The sequence below is a fragment of the Bison bison genome, unplaced genomic scaffold, assembly GCF_000754665.1.
Source record: "Bison bison bison isolate TAMUID 2011002044 unplaced genomic scaffold, Bison_UMD1.0 scf7180017864180, whole genome shotgun sequence".
In the NCBI taxonomy this organism is placed as follows: Eukaryota; Metazoa; Chordata; class Mammalia; order Artiodactyla; family Bovidae; genus Bison; species Bison bison.
This window is the reverse complement of record NW_011494752.1, coordinates 4,235,203-4,253,334: the sequence shown is the minus strand read 5'-3', so window position 1 is coordinate 4,253,334 and position 18,132 is coordinate 4,235,203. Positions and strand designations below refer to the sequence as shown.

The window sequence follows — 18,132 nt, the reverse complement described above, 5'->3', positions numbered from 1 at the left end:
GCTGTTCACAGGTAGGTGATCTGTTTCTTCTTCTGTAACGTCTAAAAGCAGGACTGTTCTGAGACGTGTCAGGAAACACTTGCAGATGCATCTCAGAGGGAGCTGCAGGCATGTCTGCAGTTATTTTCTTCATTCCCTGCCTGCTGGGTTTGGGGTGACGCTATTTTTAAGTTGTGGAATGCGTTCTTAACTTTGGATGCTTTATAGTTTGAGGTAGAGACTGCTTGCTGGTAATTAGGTGGCCCTGGCAGTTATGCAGGCTTTAGTTCAGGGTCATCACGTATAAATTAAAAGTAGGAAATACAAATTTATAGGCTCATAGCACATAAAGGACTCTGGAAGTCATATAGTTCCTGTGCCTGCTTCCAAAGGGAGTTCATGGATTATCTAATAAACATGATCCACGATGATCTGGTCTATTTTTAAAGACTTTGGGCAAAGGGGAATCACATGAACTCTTGTCTTACCCATTTTGGGAGCTAACAGTTCTTGCAGCTGTTAAGAGTTCTTATTGGATCTAATTTAAGTCTCTCCTCCTGCAGCAGGGAACACAGTTGCTAAAGTAAGAAAGTGGTCAAATATCCTTTCACCTTCTCCTTTGAAGGGGAGCTTTTTCTGAGAGGGAAACCTTTTGTTCTGTGAGTCAGGTGTGGAGTTTCTGCTTGAATGAGCTGTAGAAAAGGACATCTGGAGCACACAGCCTCAAGTTTCAGAAACTGAGTGCTCCTCACTGGGTGTGGCTGAGAGTCCTTTAACCTGAATCCTAGTTTCAAACTCTGTTGGATATTGTGTCCCTTGAAAAAGATGATTACAAGAATTATGATCTGGGACTGGACATTTTCAGGAAAATGTTCAACAGTCTAGTGGAACCCCCATTACTGAGTAGACTGCTGTGAACTGTCAGAACAGGTGAGTTTGGTGCCTGTAATAGGCACCGGTGGAGAAGGAGGACCTCTGTTCTTAGCCCAAGCAAGGAATTAAAGGATCTTACCCTGTAGCAGAATGTCTTTCTAGTTAGTAGTTGTTTCCCTTTTAAAGTGATGAAACCCACATTTGTAGTTTCAGGTCCCATGTTCTTATTTCAAAGAACCTTAGCTGTCTTGAATTATTTCCTTTAAGTCTATACTACCTACAAGCTAGACCTCTCTGACCCTTCCGAAAACCTGGGCTCATTGCATTGCTCTGGGCAGCTAACGTGAAAGTAAAAGTCGCTCATTCCTGTCTGACTCTTTGAGACCTCATGGACTGTCCATGGAATTCTTTAGGCCAGAATACTGGAGTGGGTAACCTTTCCTTTCTCCAGGGGATCTTCCCTACCCAGGGATGGAACCCAAGTCTCCCACATTGCAGGCAGATTCTTTACCAGCTGAGCCACAGGGGAAGCCCTGGGCAGCTAGGCCCTCAGTAATTAAGCTGTGTGATGAATTCCTAGAAGTTCCACTGATGACTTTTGGAAGAGCTTTTCTGCTTATCTTAGTGTTCAAGACCTTTGTTGGAGGAGAAAAAAAAAAACACCACAAACTGTATTAGATTCTGAATGTCCAGTTTCTGGTCTTTTAGAGATATTTGTTACCTCATTTTCTTAACTGGGAAACATTAAGATTCTAGCTAGGGGCTAATTCAGCTTCCTACAAAAGAAAAAGGTGTTGGAAATAACACCCTAAGGGCCAAATTAGAGAAATCCCAAATTCTGACTTGTGGATAAGATCTACCAAAACAAACTGACTCTTAGCGACCTTCAACAGAAGGTTGATAAAATAGCCTTCATTCTCTGGTGATTCATGAGGAGAGAGGGTAGCTGTGCTGGGTGGCAAGAAGGAGTGAATGTGGTAGAGAACAGAACTGCATAACATGCTGGAAAGTAAGACAAACCATGTGTACCTCCCTCTGCCCCAGTTCCTACTGAGAAGCTTCCTCTAAGCTTACCTGACTTTTGCCTGACTGTGGAAGTAATTAATTATCAGGGTTGTAAATGTACTTCTCAGCCTTTGTAGCCTCAAGTGTTAGGAATTAGTTGATATCTGACATGGTTGGGCCTCTTAGGAGTGACTATTCTGGAAAATCTCGATGTGGAAAACCCCATTTAGGAAGAAGTTGGGGCTAACATTGGGACCTTTATCTGGATTCAGCTTAACAGTTCTTATATTTTAATAGTGCTTGCTGTCCGTGTCCATTTGGGCTTGTAAAAAGTTGCTAGCCTTGCTCCCCGAGGCAAAAATTGATACACAAATCTGTAAAAATAAATGATGTGGGTTCCATTTGAATAAAGAAGACTTCTTGTTCAAGGTTGTATCCTCAGTGGCAGAGCCAGCATTAGTTGGCTTTTCCACTGTCAATCCCATGATTTTGTCTTAAAGATCCTTGATCTGTAACAGAGTAAAGGAATAATGGAATTTAAAATTGACTTCTCAGGTGTCTGGACTAGGGGGATTCCAGCTGTGGGAGCATTAGATTTTGAACTTTCTGAGAGCCATGGACCTCTGGCGTCCCTTGCTTGCTCTCTGCCTCCCTTTGCTTCCTGGCCGTGGCTTTGGGCCAGGTGCTGCTGTAACACGCTTGCTCCGTGAATCCCTCAGGTGAAACAGTGTCTCTTGTGGACGTGGACATCTCTCAGCGGGGCCTGACCTCTCCACACCCTCCAACTCCCCCTCCTCCTCCAAGAAGAAGCCTCAGCCTCCTAGGTATAGTTTCCTCCCCTCTTCCTTCTTGCCCTGTGGGAGGGTGAGCTCTGTCGACCTGTTGTTCTTTGCCAGGAACCAAACAGACTCCTGGGTTTCTAATGATGACCCAGTTATTATGTTTCTTGTCCCATTCTCAGCACCCCTCTCATTTCCAAAGTGGTTAAGTGGGTCTCTTACCTGCATGCTGTAACATCTACTGTCCATATATTATTTCAATCTTTATTTATTTATAAAGAGTATTTATCTTGTTCTGAATCTACTGCCAGTGGGCAGCTTTGGGGATATCGTTACTTTCCTACTTTCAAGCAAAGGAAACCAGATTAAGATGATTGTGGCCCTCTGTGCAAAAAAGATAGGGTGAAGCTCAGGCCATTTTTCCCCCGAGGGCAGCCTGATGATCCTCTTCCCTCTCCTCTGCCTTCCCTGTGCTCATTCTGTGCCCGTATTTCTGAACCTCTTGCTTTTGTTCTCTCTTCTAGATGATATCAGTGGGACGCTGCCTACATCTGTCCTTGTGGCTCCGATGGGGTCTTCCCTGCAGTCTTTCCCCTTACCTCCGCCTCCTCCACCCCATGCCCCAGGTTAGCTTAGCTTAGAGGCAAGACTTGCAAGAGTGGGGAGAACAAAGTGAAACACTTTTGAAGGATGGGAGAGATCTATTTATGGAAATAAAAGAACTTAGGAGAAAGCTTAAATCATATCCCCTTGGCTGGACCAGAATTCCTTGGAAATGAGGCCAAGCACTGGTTATTTTAGCTTGTTTTCTTTATGGAGGCAAATCTGAGTTTTCGTAGAGATAAAAGACTGTTGGATTTTTTTTGTCTCTTTGCTACTGAAACTTGTTTGCAATCCTCGAGTCAATATCACTTAGGAAACTGCCTTAATTTCAGTAGAGTGAGGAGGTTTAATATGTTGCTGGTTTTCAAAGTTCTGTCATCTTTCTAAGCTTTTAGCATTTACTGCAGCCTTGTAAATAAGTACCAAGCATTCAGTAGCCCATACCTGCTTGACCAGCCCCCAGTGCCCAAGGAATAAAATGAATGAAATCAGCATTCTTTTCTACTTGCCTGACAAAATCTACTTGCTTGGCAAAATCGTTGCTCTTCCTGGGCAAGTTAAGAGAGTCACTATTTCCAAGGCTGCCTTACCGGCACTTCACCTCGAGGTGGGAGAAGTTGGAATCGCTCTAGGCTGGTGCAGGCCCTGAAGTAGTCGCCTTAGTCAGGTTAGTGAGCTGCTGCCTCCCCCTTTCCTGGGGCTAAACGCCCCCACCCACCCTTCACAGCTTACACGAGCCCACACAGCTTTGTGTCCCAGCCCATCCAGCTCTTCCGCACTGCTTTGGCTTCCACCCTTTCCAGCTTAGCTTCTAATGCCTTGCCCGTCTTCAGTTAGCATCTCTGTTTTGCGGGGAGGGAGGGTCTACTTGAGGTTGGGAATGATAAGGAGCAACATGTGACCACTGCGCTCTTGCCCTGCAGATGCATTTCCCCGGATCGCTCCCATCCGAGCAGCCGAATCTCTGCACAGCCAGCCCCCGCAGCACCTCCAGTGTCCCCTCTACCGGCCTGACTCGAGCAGCTTTGCGGCTAGCCTTCGAGAGCTGGAGAAGGTAGGTGGTACCTGAGGACTGGCAGCTTGCCTCCTCTCACATTCTCCTAATTCTAAGCCAGGCTCCCCTTTTATTCTTTTTAGAGGAAGAGTAGTTTCTTTGCTTCTGTATTTACAGTGACAAAACAATATGTTGCTATCATTAGTTCTATGAGATGTTGTAAAATTGAATCTGAAAAAAACATCTGAACCTGGTGAGAAAAGTTATGGAGAAATATTTACATAGTCTAAGCTGACCTAGGTCCCTCATCTTTCTTTGTAGGGCTTTGGTAATGTAACTGTAAAGTTTTTCTGTTACTTTGAAGGCCTGAAAATGTGATGAACCCGATATTGATTGCTAATGGTTGAGGCACTCCTACCAGCTTCTACCTACTGCAGTGTTTTGGAAATGGGGGGTTCTTGTGGTCAGAGTAATTGTGCTGAAAACTTTGATGTTTCTGTGTTCTAACACCTTGCCACTTCTTTGATAGTGTGGTTGGTATTGGGGGCCGATGAATTGGGAAGATGCAGAGATGAAGCTGAAAGGCAAGCCTGATGGTTCTTTTCTGGTACGAGACAGCTCCGATCCTCGTTATATCCTGAGCCTCAGTTTCCGATCACAGGGTATCACTCACCACACCAGAATGGAGCACTACAGAGGTGAGAGGTGCTGGCATTTGAAGGAAACCTTCTTTCCCCTTTGGCTTTTTCTACCTTTGCTATCTGACTTTCTCATTGGAAGGATTCACAGAAATGGAACTGTGAGTAGGTAGGAAAATCTCAGGGACTCAACTGAATATTGATATATGGGCACTGATTTCGATCACGAGAAATATTGGTGGGGATGGTGAGGAACATACATGTTCCATTTAAAAGTTTTCTCAGCATCTTGTCTCTTAAATAGAGTCTGAAGAAGACTATTGAAGAACAGAATAAAGCCAGTAAAACTCTCTTCGTAGCAGGAAGAAATAACCTAGGACCATGAGACAAATTCTCCCAAGCTTTGGTTCATGATTAAACTTACCATCTAGAGATATTAGTCATGTATATAAAGAGGAGAATTTGTTGATCCTGTGACTGTTCTGTTCTGAATTTCTTTGCACGGCAGTCACATCAATGATAATTATGTCTTTTTCTGGTCAGCTTTGTAGTCTTGTAGGAAATAGTCATCAAAACTCTATGAGAATTTGTGGAATCAACATACCGTCTGTCTTCCTCTGTGGTCAGGTTGTGCTTAATATTCCAGTCATGTCGAGAAGCTGACTTGTTCAGTACTGCTGTCTGGATGGACTTTGCATCAGGACATTGGTATTTGATTTGGGCCACGAACTTGTAATGGTTATTGGTGGCGGGGCTGGCTAACACATACTTTGTCAAAATACCTGCAATATGCTACAAATTTAAAAAATGTGGAGAACTCTGGGGAGTTTTATGGACTTGCCCCTCCGATTCTTCTTGCTCTTCCCACATGTGATCAATCTTAAATGAACTGTATGAGATACTGCATTTCATGTAAGGGGCTCTTTCATGCTCTTCTCAGGCACCACTGTATCTTTCCTGCTGTCAGCCGCGTTCTGCTGAATTAATTTGGTTTGCTTCTCTTGTTAGGCAAGAAGTAGCTGTTTAGGTCAGCATAGCTTTGTCCATGGTTTCCTCTGCCCCCACCTCTGCTTTCAAGATGCATGAAGAGAAAGGAACTTCAGTCCAAAGACTTGAGAGAATTAGAGAACTGTGGGGTAGACTGCTACTTGTTTTCCTGCTGTTCCTAAAAGCAAAAGTTGAATAAACAAAACAAAACGCAAAACATAGCATTTCAGAGTGAAGTGCTTTTATAAACCTATTGAAATTATAAATGACTAGGCCATGGAAATGATGAATAAATGCTTGACCTCTAGGTTCCCGATAGGCGAGATGCCTATCCCAGAGTATTTTCAAATGGTTCTCCAATTACTTTTTGTTCAAAGGAACTTTTCTGCCTTGAATAAATGGAATTTTTAATAGAAGCCCTGGGCCTTTCAGTTGCCAGTTTGCAATGGAACATTTGTCTTCATCTTTTTAAGTGATCCCGAAAGAGTAGCCAAGGTTCTCAAATCTGCAGTTCTCTTGAGTGATTAGTATCCCTTTTGTGACTCTCTTGGATTTAGTGCTTTAGTTGCTGAAGTTTTTTTGTTGTTTTTTTTTTAAGCTATGGGAGTTCAGATTGCTTTTTGCCTTTGGGATTCTAACGTTTGGGGTGGGATCTTTGTAATATGTTGGGGTGTGGGATTTTAGAAGTTACAGAAGGAAAAGACTTAGAATTTGATTTTTGTGCTTAACATATACATGAATGAGTGAGATCCACAAAACCGCTGTTCTTGTTTTTCCTATTCTATGCATACTTGAAGATTTAAATCTTCTTGAGGAATGTCATTTAAACTCACTTTAGCATAGCTGCCTTTTCTTTATGGTCTGTGGTTTAAAGATTAATGTTCATACTCAACAAAATCTTTTTATATCTTTTTCTGACTCAAATTTATTATTAACAGAAACATTGTAAGACCTAATTTATATATTATTAAAAGCAACATCTTTCTTTCCATTAGTTGTAGAACAAGCAGGAACAGGGACCTCTGACTCAGCTTGACCACAAGCTACCTTTCCAGGAGGGAAAATCATTAAAATGTTCGAGCCAGCTTCTCAAGTCTTCCTAAAGTAAGTTTTGCATTTTTACCTCTCCTCAACTTTCCATGGCAGGAACCTTCAGCCTGTGGTGTCATCCCAAGTTTGAGGATCGCTGTCAATCAGTGGTGGAGTTCATTAAGAGGGCCATCATGCACTCCAAGAATGGGAAGTTTCTGTATTTCTTGAGATCCAGGGTTCCAGGTAAGGCTATCGTTACATTAATTATTTAACTTACTTGGGTATGATCAAGCATAATATCCACTCCTCACCTCTCCCCTCCCTCTTCTCCCACAGTTATTCAAAGCTTTATATTAATTATTTAACTTACTTGAGTATGATCGTGCAGGATCTCTACCTCCACTCCTGCACCCACTCACCCAAAAAACCCCCAAACCAGAAACACATAAAGCTTTTTTTCCTGGCTCTTGTAGCATCCACTCTTCCTCGAGCCTAGTGGGTAATATCCCGTCCTTATACGTTAATCCGCCAGGAGCCTGGTGGGCTATAGTCCGTGGGGTCACAAAGAGTTGGACACGGCTGACTAACACACATATTGAGAAGGAATCTTTGCTTCTCTGATCACGTGAATGAGAAAACTGATCCTGCCTCTGATGTCTGGGTGTCATGTATTCACGTTTAACTTTCAGAGGTCTTTCCTTGTTCCTGATCCAGACATCTCACATTTACATGTGAAACAGAGAGCTCTCGGGTCATTTTCATGGGAAACTGGGAAAGTAAAAGAGTCTTCACTAGAAATGGGAGTGTCAAGGAGGCTGAATTTAATAGCAGTCTGCCCTGGATTCTGTGCATTTGTACTGAAATTTTTGTTAGAGTACTTTGTTGTGTCCTGTATCCCTGCCAGTATTGAATTCAGAGACTAGTCTCAGTTTGGGAGCACTGGCAGTACCTATCCTGCCCACTAAATAGGGGGTATCTATATCATCTCTGTTGAAGGCTGGGGCGAAGGGATGGTTTGGAGGAATCTGCTTTTATAATGTTGGAAAAAAGTAAAATGAGGAATTTGTAAGATAGAAACAGAACTTAAAATGAGAACATCGTGCTTTCCCACTGAATCAAATTAAGATTCTTAAACTAGGTGTCAAGAAATTGCTCTAAAAAGAAGTTATAGGGACGCCTCCGGCGGAACATCAGTAACATCTGATGATATCAGGAACATCAGTTGAGCCAGGTTACAGGAATGTGTTTTATAATCTTGGTGATTTCAGTAAGGCATGACAGGGTGTGAACTGTATTAATTCTCACTTCATTAACTACTTGCATCAGTGCTGTCAGCACAGTTGGGTCTCATGCAGTTGACTTGGTTAAATGGAAAAAGTTAGAATCCTTTCTTATAGGAACTGATTCTGCCTAGCCATTTTTAGAGTTTGTGGCTTTTGGGGGGTGTTTATTTAATAAACAGTATCAAATAAACTCAGTATCAAAAATAAGCTACTTCTCCACCTCAGGGATTCCCAGGTGGCTCAGTGGTAAAGAATCCCCCTGCCAATGTAGGAGACACAGGTTTGATTCCTGGGTTAAGAAGATCCCCTGGAAGAGGAAATGGCAACCCGCTCTAGTATTCTTGCTGAGAAAATCCCATGGACAGAGGAGCCTGGCAGGCTACGGCCCTTGGGGTCGCAAGAGTCGTATGCGACTGAGCACGTACACTACCCTCAGAGAGCTCTTAGCTTCAAAAAGGGGTCAGGTAGGAAGAGAAGGCAAGAGCCCATGTTAAAGTCTATATAAAGCCTAGTGGCGATTGACAGGAACAGGGTGGGTAGTCATCTCTGTTTGTGGGTGGATCCTCTCAGAGGATTCTGGAGTCTGGAGCATGTATCACTTGTAGAGTATTGAGAGACTTCATGGAATCTTAGACTCCTCAGGTATAGCTCATTTCATTCCACAAATGTGCCTTGTCTGCAGAAATTTTAAGTAAGATTTTTAACACTGCTGAAGGTCAGTACCTGCAGGGGTTGCTGCAATTTGTTATGTGCCTGCCTACCATGTGCCAGGTATTTTGTCAGGATCTTTATTAAATATCTCTTAATTTCTTGCAACAGCCTCAAAGTTAGCTAATAGATTGGTCTCTTGAAAAAAAAAGTTTGTTTTTTTTTAAAATTTTGTCAATGAAGAAACTAAGGGTGTCTCAAAAGTGAAGCCACTTACTCTAAAGGTTACCCAGCTAATTAGTGCTGAAGCCAGGATTCAAACCAGTGCCCAGCTGACTCCAACTCCTGTGCTTTGCTTCCCACCTTCTGCTATGGGAAAAAAATAGCAGTAAGCAAGTTGCAGATTGAGTTTCCTGGCATAAAGGGAGGACATAAAGAAGTCAGAATTGTGTTTATCTGTGGATAAACACAGTGGAGAGTGGAGAGTGTCTTTCTAGGATACAAGTAGGATATCTATTTGCACTTAAAATTGTAATCAAATCGAGAAGGGAAAGCAAATTAGTATTTGCCCCTAGACCATAAGTGACTTCTCTTTGGAAGATTGGGACCAAGAAGACCAGGTCAGCGTTCTCCTTTACCATTGTTTGCTGTCTCCCTTTGCTTATCAGTGGTCTAGGCATTCTGTAAGGCTGACTTTATTAGGGGAGAGGATTCCTGTGAGGAGGTGGTAGTCATTAGATTTAGGTTGAGCTCTGTCAGTTTATACCAGGGATTATAACTCAGGGGATGGTAAAAGGAGCCCTTTTGTTTAGACTTTGGGTTGCTGGTAACTGCCTACAAGGGGCTCGTACTGTTTCATTTAACCCTTATGAGATCCCTTGAAGGAATGATACAGTCTCTCCCTCCTTTTTTATCTTTTTAAAAATACAGATTAAGAAACCGATGCACAGTGAATTACAGAGTCAAGATGCAGAGTCAGGTTTTTCTGGCTCAAATCTAGAGCTGAATGTACTAGCAGCATATCCAGCCTCGTGCAGAAGGAGGCCAGGGATTATAGGGATTATAAAGCCAGGCCTAATGAAAGTTCTAGATGGCACCAAGTGAGGAACAGAAAGAATTTAATAAGTAGAATAACTAGCAATTGGGGGAGGGATCATTGGTCAAAAGAATGGCCCCTGAGCTTGGTTTGTCCCTTATCTCTTCTCATGACAGTGTTGGAGCATGATCATGATAAATCTGAGGTTGCCGATTACATCTCAGTCTGGTCCAATTCACAGTAGTAAGCTAGACACCTAACACCAAGCAGCAGTCTCCAAAAGAGAATGTGATTGGATTAGCACAAAACTTCTGATGCTGTGAGAGCCAAACTCAACTTGAATGTGTTCTTCTTAGTTGGAAGAATCTCCATCATCTCTGAAGTGCCTGAAGAGAAAATATTTTTTGTTTTTTTAATCACACTTTGAGTCAGACACTCTAAGGAAATCAATTGCTTCCTCTTTTGCACCATCATTAAGACTATAATTAATTGTTCAGTGATATATTTTCCTTGTAGCTCAGATTTCTCAATTCAGTCCTGTTAACAGACATTTGGGGTTGGTCTTCAGGGAATAGTTTGTTGTGGGAGAAAGACCTGGGTGTTTGGGTGCTCAAGACTGGAAAGACATTCTTATTACTTTTTTTCTGAAAGAGATTCATCATGCCTGTGTGCATGCGTGCTAAGTCGCTTTAGTTGTATCTGACTCTGCAACCCCATGAACTGTAGCCCATGAGCCGCCTCTGTCAGTGGGGTTTTTCAGGCAAGAATACTGGACTGGGTTGCCATGCCCTCCTCCAGTGGTTCTTCCAAACCCAGGGGTCAAACCCATACCTCTTACATCTCCTGCATTGGCAGCTGGTTTCTTTACAACTTGAGCCACCTGGGAAGCCCTCATGCCTAACCCTGGTCCTTTTAGGGGAAAGAGAAAAGAGCAAAGTGGCTGAAAATTGGATTTGTGCATGGCATCCTGGCATGAGGACAGAGGAAAGTTCTTCATGACCACTGTTGTATCTTGCTTTTCCCTTTCAGCTGCACTGGTGTCTTATGTTGGACTTATCTCCATTTCTGACCTCTTCTGTGAACATGCTTTGGATATCAGAGCTCCAATGGTTTGCTGTGTTTGGGGGCAAACAGTGAACAGTCAAGTTGACACTAGGGAATATCAGAGAATTAACAGGTTTCAAATTGCTGTTTGTGAACCTAAGTCTAAAAATAACACAATTAAATAGGCAAGTATATGTGGTCATTAAAATTTAAGTAAGCAAACAGTCAGATAATTGTATGCTACTATTATCCTGACCTCTTTAAGTGCAAGTCCTATAGTACTGTCTTTGGGAATAAATAATCAGGTACATGAATTACTTTTGTCTCTGAAACGTCATGTTGAATTTAGCAGTATTACCCCAACCTTCTAAAAGCTTTCTGTTCATCATAGTGTAATTTACTAAAGACTATATTTAAAGCATATGAGTGAAAAGGTAAAATTCAAAGAGGCATTTGAACCCAGAATCATTTTAAAACCACTTGAGTTTAAATATATTCAGGAGAGAAATCCATGTGTGAATTTTTTTTTAATGGTATATGAGGAGAGGGCCAACCAGTGGTGTATGTGGGTGGATGAGGGCTTTTGTTGTTGTTCAGTCGCTAAGTCATGTCCAAATCTTTGGGGCCCCATGAACTACGGCACACCAGGCTCCTCTGTCCTCCACTAATCTCCTGTCATTTGCTCAAATTCACGTCCGTTGAATTGCTGATATGATGTAACCATCTCATCCTCTGTCATCCCCTTCTCCTCCTGCCTTCAATCTTTCCCAGCATCAGGGTCTTTTCCATTGAGTCATCTCTTCGCATCAGGTAGCCGGAGTATTGGAGCTTCAGCTTCAGCATGAGTCCTTCCAATGAATATTCAGTGTTGATTTCCTTTAGGATTGACTGGTTTGATCTCCTTGGTATCTAAGGGACTCTCAAGAGTCTTCTCCAACACCGCAAATTGAAAGCATCAGTTCTTCAGCATTCAGCCTTCTTTATGGTCCAACTCTCACATTCATACGTGACTACTGGAAAAACCATAGCTTTAAGTATATATGGACCTTTGTTGTTAAAGTGATGTCTCTGCTTTTGAATAGACTGCCTAGGTTTATAGCTTTTCTACCAAGGAGCAAATTTCTTTTAATTTCATGGCTGCAGTCACCATCCACAGTGATTTTGGAGCCGAGGAAAATAAAGTCTGCCGCTGCTTTCACTTTCTCCCCTTTTATTTGCCATGACGTGATGGGACTGGATACCCTGAACCTAGTTGTTCTAATGCTGAGTTTTAAGCCAGCTTTTTCACTCTCCTTTTTTGACCCTCATCAAGAGGCTCTTTCGGAGAAGGTGATGGAACCCCACTCCAGTACTCTTGCCTGGAAAATCCCAGGGACAGAGGTAGGCTGCAGTCCATGGGGTATCGAAGAGTCGGACACGACTGAGCGACTTCACTTTCACTTATTACGTTCATGCATTGGAGAAGGAAATGGCAACCCACTCCAGTGCTCTTGCCTGGAGAATCCCAGGGACGGCGGAGCCTCGTGGGCTGCCGTCTATGGGGTCACACAGAGTCGGACATGACTGAAGCAACTTAGCAGTAGCAGTAGAAGAGGCTCTTTAGTTCTTCTTTACTTTCTACCATTAGAGTGGTATCATCTGCATATCTGAAGTTTTTTATATTTCTCCTGGAATCTTGATTCCAGCTTGTGATTCATCCAGCCTGGCATTTCTCATGATGTACTCTGCATAGAAGTTAATAAGCAGGGTGATAGTATACACTCTTGTCATACTCCTTTCCCAATTTTGAACCAATCAGTTGTTCCTTGTCCAGTCCTACCTGTTGCTTCTTGACCTGCAAACAGGTTTCTTAGGAGACAGATAATGTGGTCTGGTATTCCCATCTCTAAGAATTTTCCATATTTTTTTGTGATACACACAGTCAATGCATTAGCATAGTCAATGAAGCAGAACTACATATTTTTCTGGGATTCTCTTGCTTTCTCCATGATCCAACAAATGTTGACAATTTGATCTCTGGTTCCTCTGCCTTTTTGTAAACCCAGCTTGTACATCAGGAAATTCTTGGTTCACATACTGCTGAAGCATGGCTTGAAGGATTTTGAGCATAGCCTTGCTAGCATATGAAATGAACACTGTTGTTTGATAGTTTGAGCATTCTTTGGCATTGCGTTTCTTTGAGATTGGAATGAAAACTGACCTTTTCCAGTCCTGTGGCCACTGCTGAGTTTTCTGTATTTGCTGGCATACTGAGGGCAGGACTTGAAGAGCATCATCTTCTAGGATTTTAAATAGCTCAGCTGGAATTCCATCACCTCCACTATCTTTGTTCATAGTAACACTTCCTAAAGCCCACTTGACTTCACACTCCAGGATGTCTGGCTCTAGGTGGAGTGACCACACTATTGTGGTTATCTGAGTCATTAAGATCTTTTTTGTATAGTTCTTCTGTGTATTCTTGCCACCTCTTTTTAATCTTTTCTGCTTCTGTTGGGTCCTTACTGTTCCTGTCCCTTATCATGCTCATCCTTGCATGAAATGTTCCGTTGATAGCTCCAGTTGTTTTGGAGAGATCTCTAGTCTTCCTCATTCTGTTGTTTTCCTGTTTCTTTGCTTATTCATTTGAGAAAGGCTTCTTACCTCTCCTTGCTATTCTCTGGAACTCTGCATTCAGCTGGGTGTATCTTTCCCTTTCTCCCTTGCCTTTTCCGTTTCTTCTTTCCTCAGCTATTTGTAAAGCCTCCTCAGACAACCACTTTGCCTTGTTGCATTTCTTTTGGATAGTTTTGGTCACTGCGTTCTATACCGTGTTACGAACTTCCTTCTATAGTGCTTCAGGCACTCTACCAGATCTAATTCCTTGAATCTATTCGTCATCTCCACCATATAATTAAAAGGAATTTGATTTAGATCATACCTGAGTGGCCTAGTGATTTTCCCTACTTTCTTCAATTTAAGCCTGAATTTTGAAATAAGGAGCTCGTGATCTGAGCTTGTGTTTCCATCTTGTAGTGGTTAGCAGGTCAGTTTTACATGCAGAAAGTCCTGGTTTCGACCCCCCGGGGAACCAGCCCCTGAGGGTGAGGGTTACAGTGCTTTAAAAATATAAGCGTTAGATTTAAAGAGATAGGGGTGAGAAGTCAAGGACTAAGAGAGACTGGTCCTGAATCAAGAAGCTGTGACTGTCTTGACAGCACCCCCTGTTAAGACAGTCACACGGGCAGATGCTCTGGAAGACTCCTGGAGAGCCCTCCTTTGAGGTTCCCTGGGCTAAACTCTTCCTCAGACAGAGCAAGTGCTCAGGGAAGGCCAGCTCTGTTGGTTCTGTGCTGTGAGCAAATTCTCTAAGCTCAGTAGGCCTCAGTTTCTTCATTGTGCAGTGGGGGGTAATAGTGGTATGTGTTGGGAGCACAGCTTTGAAGACTGAGGTAAATGATTTTAAGATAAGCTTATTTATATAGCATGAAATGTATTTCAATTTTTTTAGAAAGTCTGTTATTAACAACCATGAAAAGGCTTTGGGAGACAATCTGCAAGCTTTAATTTTTTCTTCTCATGGCTTCAAACAAAATTTTAAAACTGTTTGAAATTAAACTCCCAAAATATTTTATTTTCCAACAAGTTGTGTCTACAGAGTTTGATTTGATTCAACAATGGTTGAGAAAAGAATTCTTTCAAAGGTTTTGCAACTCAGATTCTTTCTGAGAGCAGTTTGCTTACCTTCCATAGTCCTTTGTTTATTGAAACAAGAGTATTCTTTATTCTCTTGAACGTGTTTCAATGTCCCTGCCATTGTGGGTGTCTCCGTTCTGTGGCATTGACCCCCGGGGGCTGGAATTTCCCAGCATGGAGCCTGCTGATACTGTGATGAAACATGAGTGTGGGGCTTCCGTTGGGCTTGACTGGCCTTAGTCAGCAGGCACTTGTACACAGAACAGTACCAACTCCAGCTTGCCCAAGCTACTGTAGTTGCTTTTCTTTTAAAAGTATTATCCTAGGCTTCCCAGGTGGTACATCCTGGGCTTCCTAGGTGGTGCAGTGGTAAAGAATCCACTTGCCAAGCAGGAGACGCAAGAGATGCTCATTTGATTCCTGGGTCGGGAAGATCCGTTGGAGAAGGAAATGGTCAACCCACTCTAGTATTGTTGCCTGGAAAATTCCATGGACAGAGGAGCCTGGTGGGGTACAGTTCATGGGGTTGCAAGGAGTTAGACACAACTGAGCACACACAATTAAAGTGAACCTTTAAAAAAAATAGTTAACCAATATGAATATTATTTGGAAGCTGTTTATCTAAAAAAGAAAAAGTATTATCATCTTTTTTTCTGTTCCTGTACCCAACCTAAATTTTCAGAAGTAAGAAGGGTGGTTGGTGGGGGTGGAGGATTGACGGGGAGTAAAAGGTAGCTAAACCTGATTGTCCAGGCTTGAAGTAAGTGACTGTGTGACCGGCCTGTAAAATTTGATCCTAGCTGCTGCCTTCTGCTTACTGTCTCTCAGTTGGAATTTGGTGGGGACCCCTCTGAACAGCCTTTTTGAGTCCTCACCTTCCAAGATACTCTAGATGCTACACAAGTGTCTCCCATTCCCAACAAGGATGCCTTTGACTGTTGTCCTTGGGCCTGAGATTGGCCACTTGGCTCCAAGCAGAGTCTCTAGCTTGACATTTTTCACTGAACTGTTTGAAGAGCAAGACTCTCAGTTGTTAGAAGTCAGGCTGGGGAAGCCCCCTGCCAGAGGATAGGCTCCCCTGAGTATGAAATATGGTAGCAGTACTATGGAAACCAAGTTTTGTGGAAGGGCGCTTTTGCACAGAAGACATATGTGAACTGTAAAGAAGCACCATTTCCCTTCCCTGGATTCTCTTCATGAGGAAGATTATATATAGTTAGCTGCCTTGTCTCATCTGAATATTTCTCTCGGTTTTTGTTCTTGAAGGACTGCCACCAACTCCAGTCCAGTTGCTCTATCCAGTGTCCCGATTCAGCAATGTCAAATCCCTCCAGCACCTTTGCCGATTCCGAATCCGACAGCTCGTCCGGATCGATCACATCCCGGATCTCCCACTGCCTAAGTATGATGGGGTCTTTAGAGCCGGAGCGGGAATGGAGGGTTACTTAAAGTGTCAGTGAGGCCTGCAAGTGGAGTGTACAGGCAGAGCCTGGCAACTCCCAGGCGTCATTTTTCACTTCTCCTGCGTCTTAGCACCTACCTTAGAAATGTCACAGTACAGCCAAGAAGGAGGAAGGTGTGTGCGTGTGTCACTTTCCCTTGTGCAGACTCTGTGAAGAGTAGAGTGGAGATGGTAAGAGTGAGGGAGACAGAACTATAATAAGTGAGAACGTGGGAATTTTCTCAAGTTGGCAGAGACTCTTCGGTGTTGTCTCAACCATATAGGGAATGAAAACAAGGGAGGGTTGAATAAAGGTGATCTTTCTTTTTTAAGTTCTGTATAACACTTGTGTGTACCCTTCTTTTGTATTATTCGTAGGCCTCTGATCTCTTATATCCGAAAGTTCTACTACTATGATCCTCAGGAAGAGGTATACCTGTCTCTAAAGGAAGCGCAGCTCATTTCCAAACAGAAGCAAGAGGTGTTGGAACCCTCCACGTAGCGAGGGGCCCCCTGCTGGTCACCACCAAGGGTATGCATACTCCACCTCACTGTCCAGCCTGGTCTCTTCCTGGGCAGTTATCCTGCACTGGGCCTTGCCCCCTTCCTCCCATCCCATGCACGTATCCCAATCCAGGCATCTGTCCAGAGAGTTGCCACATCTGATCACGGAGTCCCAGGGGGGCACATACCCCAACAGGGAGAAGAACAAATAGACAAGAAAGGCTTGAGTATTTGCAAAGCAACATGCATGCTAATCACTGAATATATATAAAGAGGAGGACATAGAAGTGCAGCTGTTGGACAAATGACATGTAGAGCAGGAAACCAAAGGGGAAGAAAACTTCATCAAAGGGAACACAAAATGCCCTTAATTGCAACAGGCATGCACTTCAGTGAGAGTTCTACTATCCCATGGCTTGGAATATGGGGATGAGGAAAAAACAGCTTGCTCTTCTGTTTAAAATTCCATCTGGGCCACCGAAAAGTAAATTGGTGAAGACAATAAATGAATTAACTAAGGGATTCATTTATGTAAGAGTGTATCCCATTGCTATACTGAGTTTTATTTATTTGTTTTCCCATAAAATACCTTGGAATACTGGTTTGTACAGGTAGATTCTAATTAGTCTTGGGGATTCCCTGGTGGTCCAGTGGTTAGAACTGTATGCTTCCAGTGCTGAGGGCTCCAGTTCGATCCCTGGTTGGGGAACTAAGATCCCCACATGCCTCGGAGCTCAGCCGAAAAAAAAAGTCTTCTTAAATTACATTAATGTGAATATTGAAAGTAGAGGTAAGTAGGGAACAGAATTACCAGAAAGTGGTGATTTTGGTAGTAAGGGTTACGTGTAAGATCTCACGTTCTAGTGATCTACTGCTGGTGTCAAAGACTACCCTTACCCCCTCTCAGTGGGGAGTGTCCTTTCTAAGCACTGAATTCTTCTAACCTCATCTGTTTCTAATCCCATCCCCCATACAGAAGAAAGGGGGAAAACCCATAGGTGGGACAGCTTTAGAGTGGAAAGGGGGCTTTAACTCTTCCCACCCTCTCAGCTCTCTTCATAATGGGAGAGAGTGACAACTGGTGTTTTTGTTCCGTGGGTGTTTTGGGGCCATGGCTCAGATGACCCCAGCTATGTGTCTCCTCTTGGCTCTGGATGTCTCTGATCCTGTGCTCTTGAGGGGAGAGCATGTGAGCCAGGACTAGCCAGGGGAAGAGGAATGAAGAGAGATCAAGAAATGGTAACTCCGGGAGGCAGTTAAGTTTTAACTTAAAGGATCCTGGGCTGGATGTGCAGTTTCTGTGTCAAATCTTCAGTTGCAGGCATACCTGGGAGATGTATCACGGGTTCTGTTCCAGACCACTGGAAAAAAGCAAATATCACAGTAAAGCAAGTCACATGATTTTTTTGGTTTCCCAACGCATATAAAGAGTTTTGTCTACACTATACTGTGGTCTGTTAAGTGTGCACTAGCATTATGTCTAAAAAATCTACATACCTTAATTTAAAAATATTTTATTGCTAAAAAATGCTAACCATCATCTGACAACGTGGAGTTCCCACAAACCTTCAACTTGTAAAAGCGCAACAAAACAAGTTAAATGAGGTTTGCCTG

General features: G+C 43.0%; 1 protein-coding gene across 1 annotated transcript in view; it reads left to right on the top strand.

Moving 5' to 3' along the window:
• SOCS7 (suppressor of cytokine signaling 7) overlaps positions 1-18,132 on the top strand; it is a gene marked incomplete at its 5' end in the record, with an annotated part of 34,251 nt that overhangs the window by 8,052 nt on the left and 8,067 nt on the right. Inside the window, 7 exons of the mRNA XM_010843139.1 lie at positions 2,572-2,681; positions 3,161-3,262; positions 4,163-4,293; positions 4,763-4,931; positions 7,005-7,133; positions 15,840-15,975; positions 16,393-16,546. Of these exons, the coding sequence (XP_010841441.1) occupies positions 2,572-2,681; positions 3,161-3,262; positions 4,163-4,293; positions 4,763-4,931; positions 7,005-7,133; positions 15,840-15,975; positions 16,393-16,516 (901 nt within the window). The remainder of the gene's footprint in view (positions 1-2,571; positions 2,682-3,160; positions 3,263-4,162; positions 4,294-4,762; positions 4,932-7,004; positions 7,134-15,839; positions 15,976-16,392; positions 16,547-18,132) is intronic.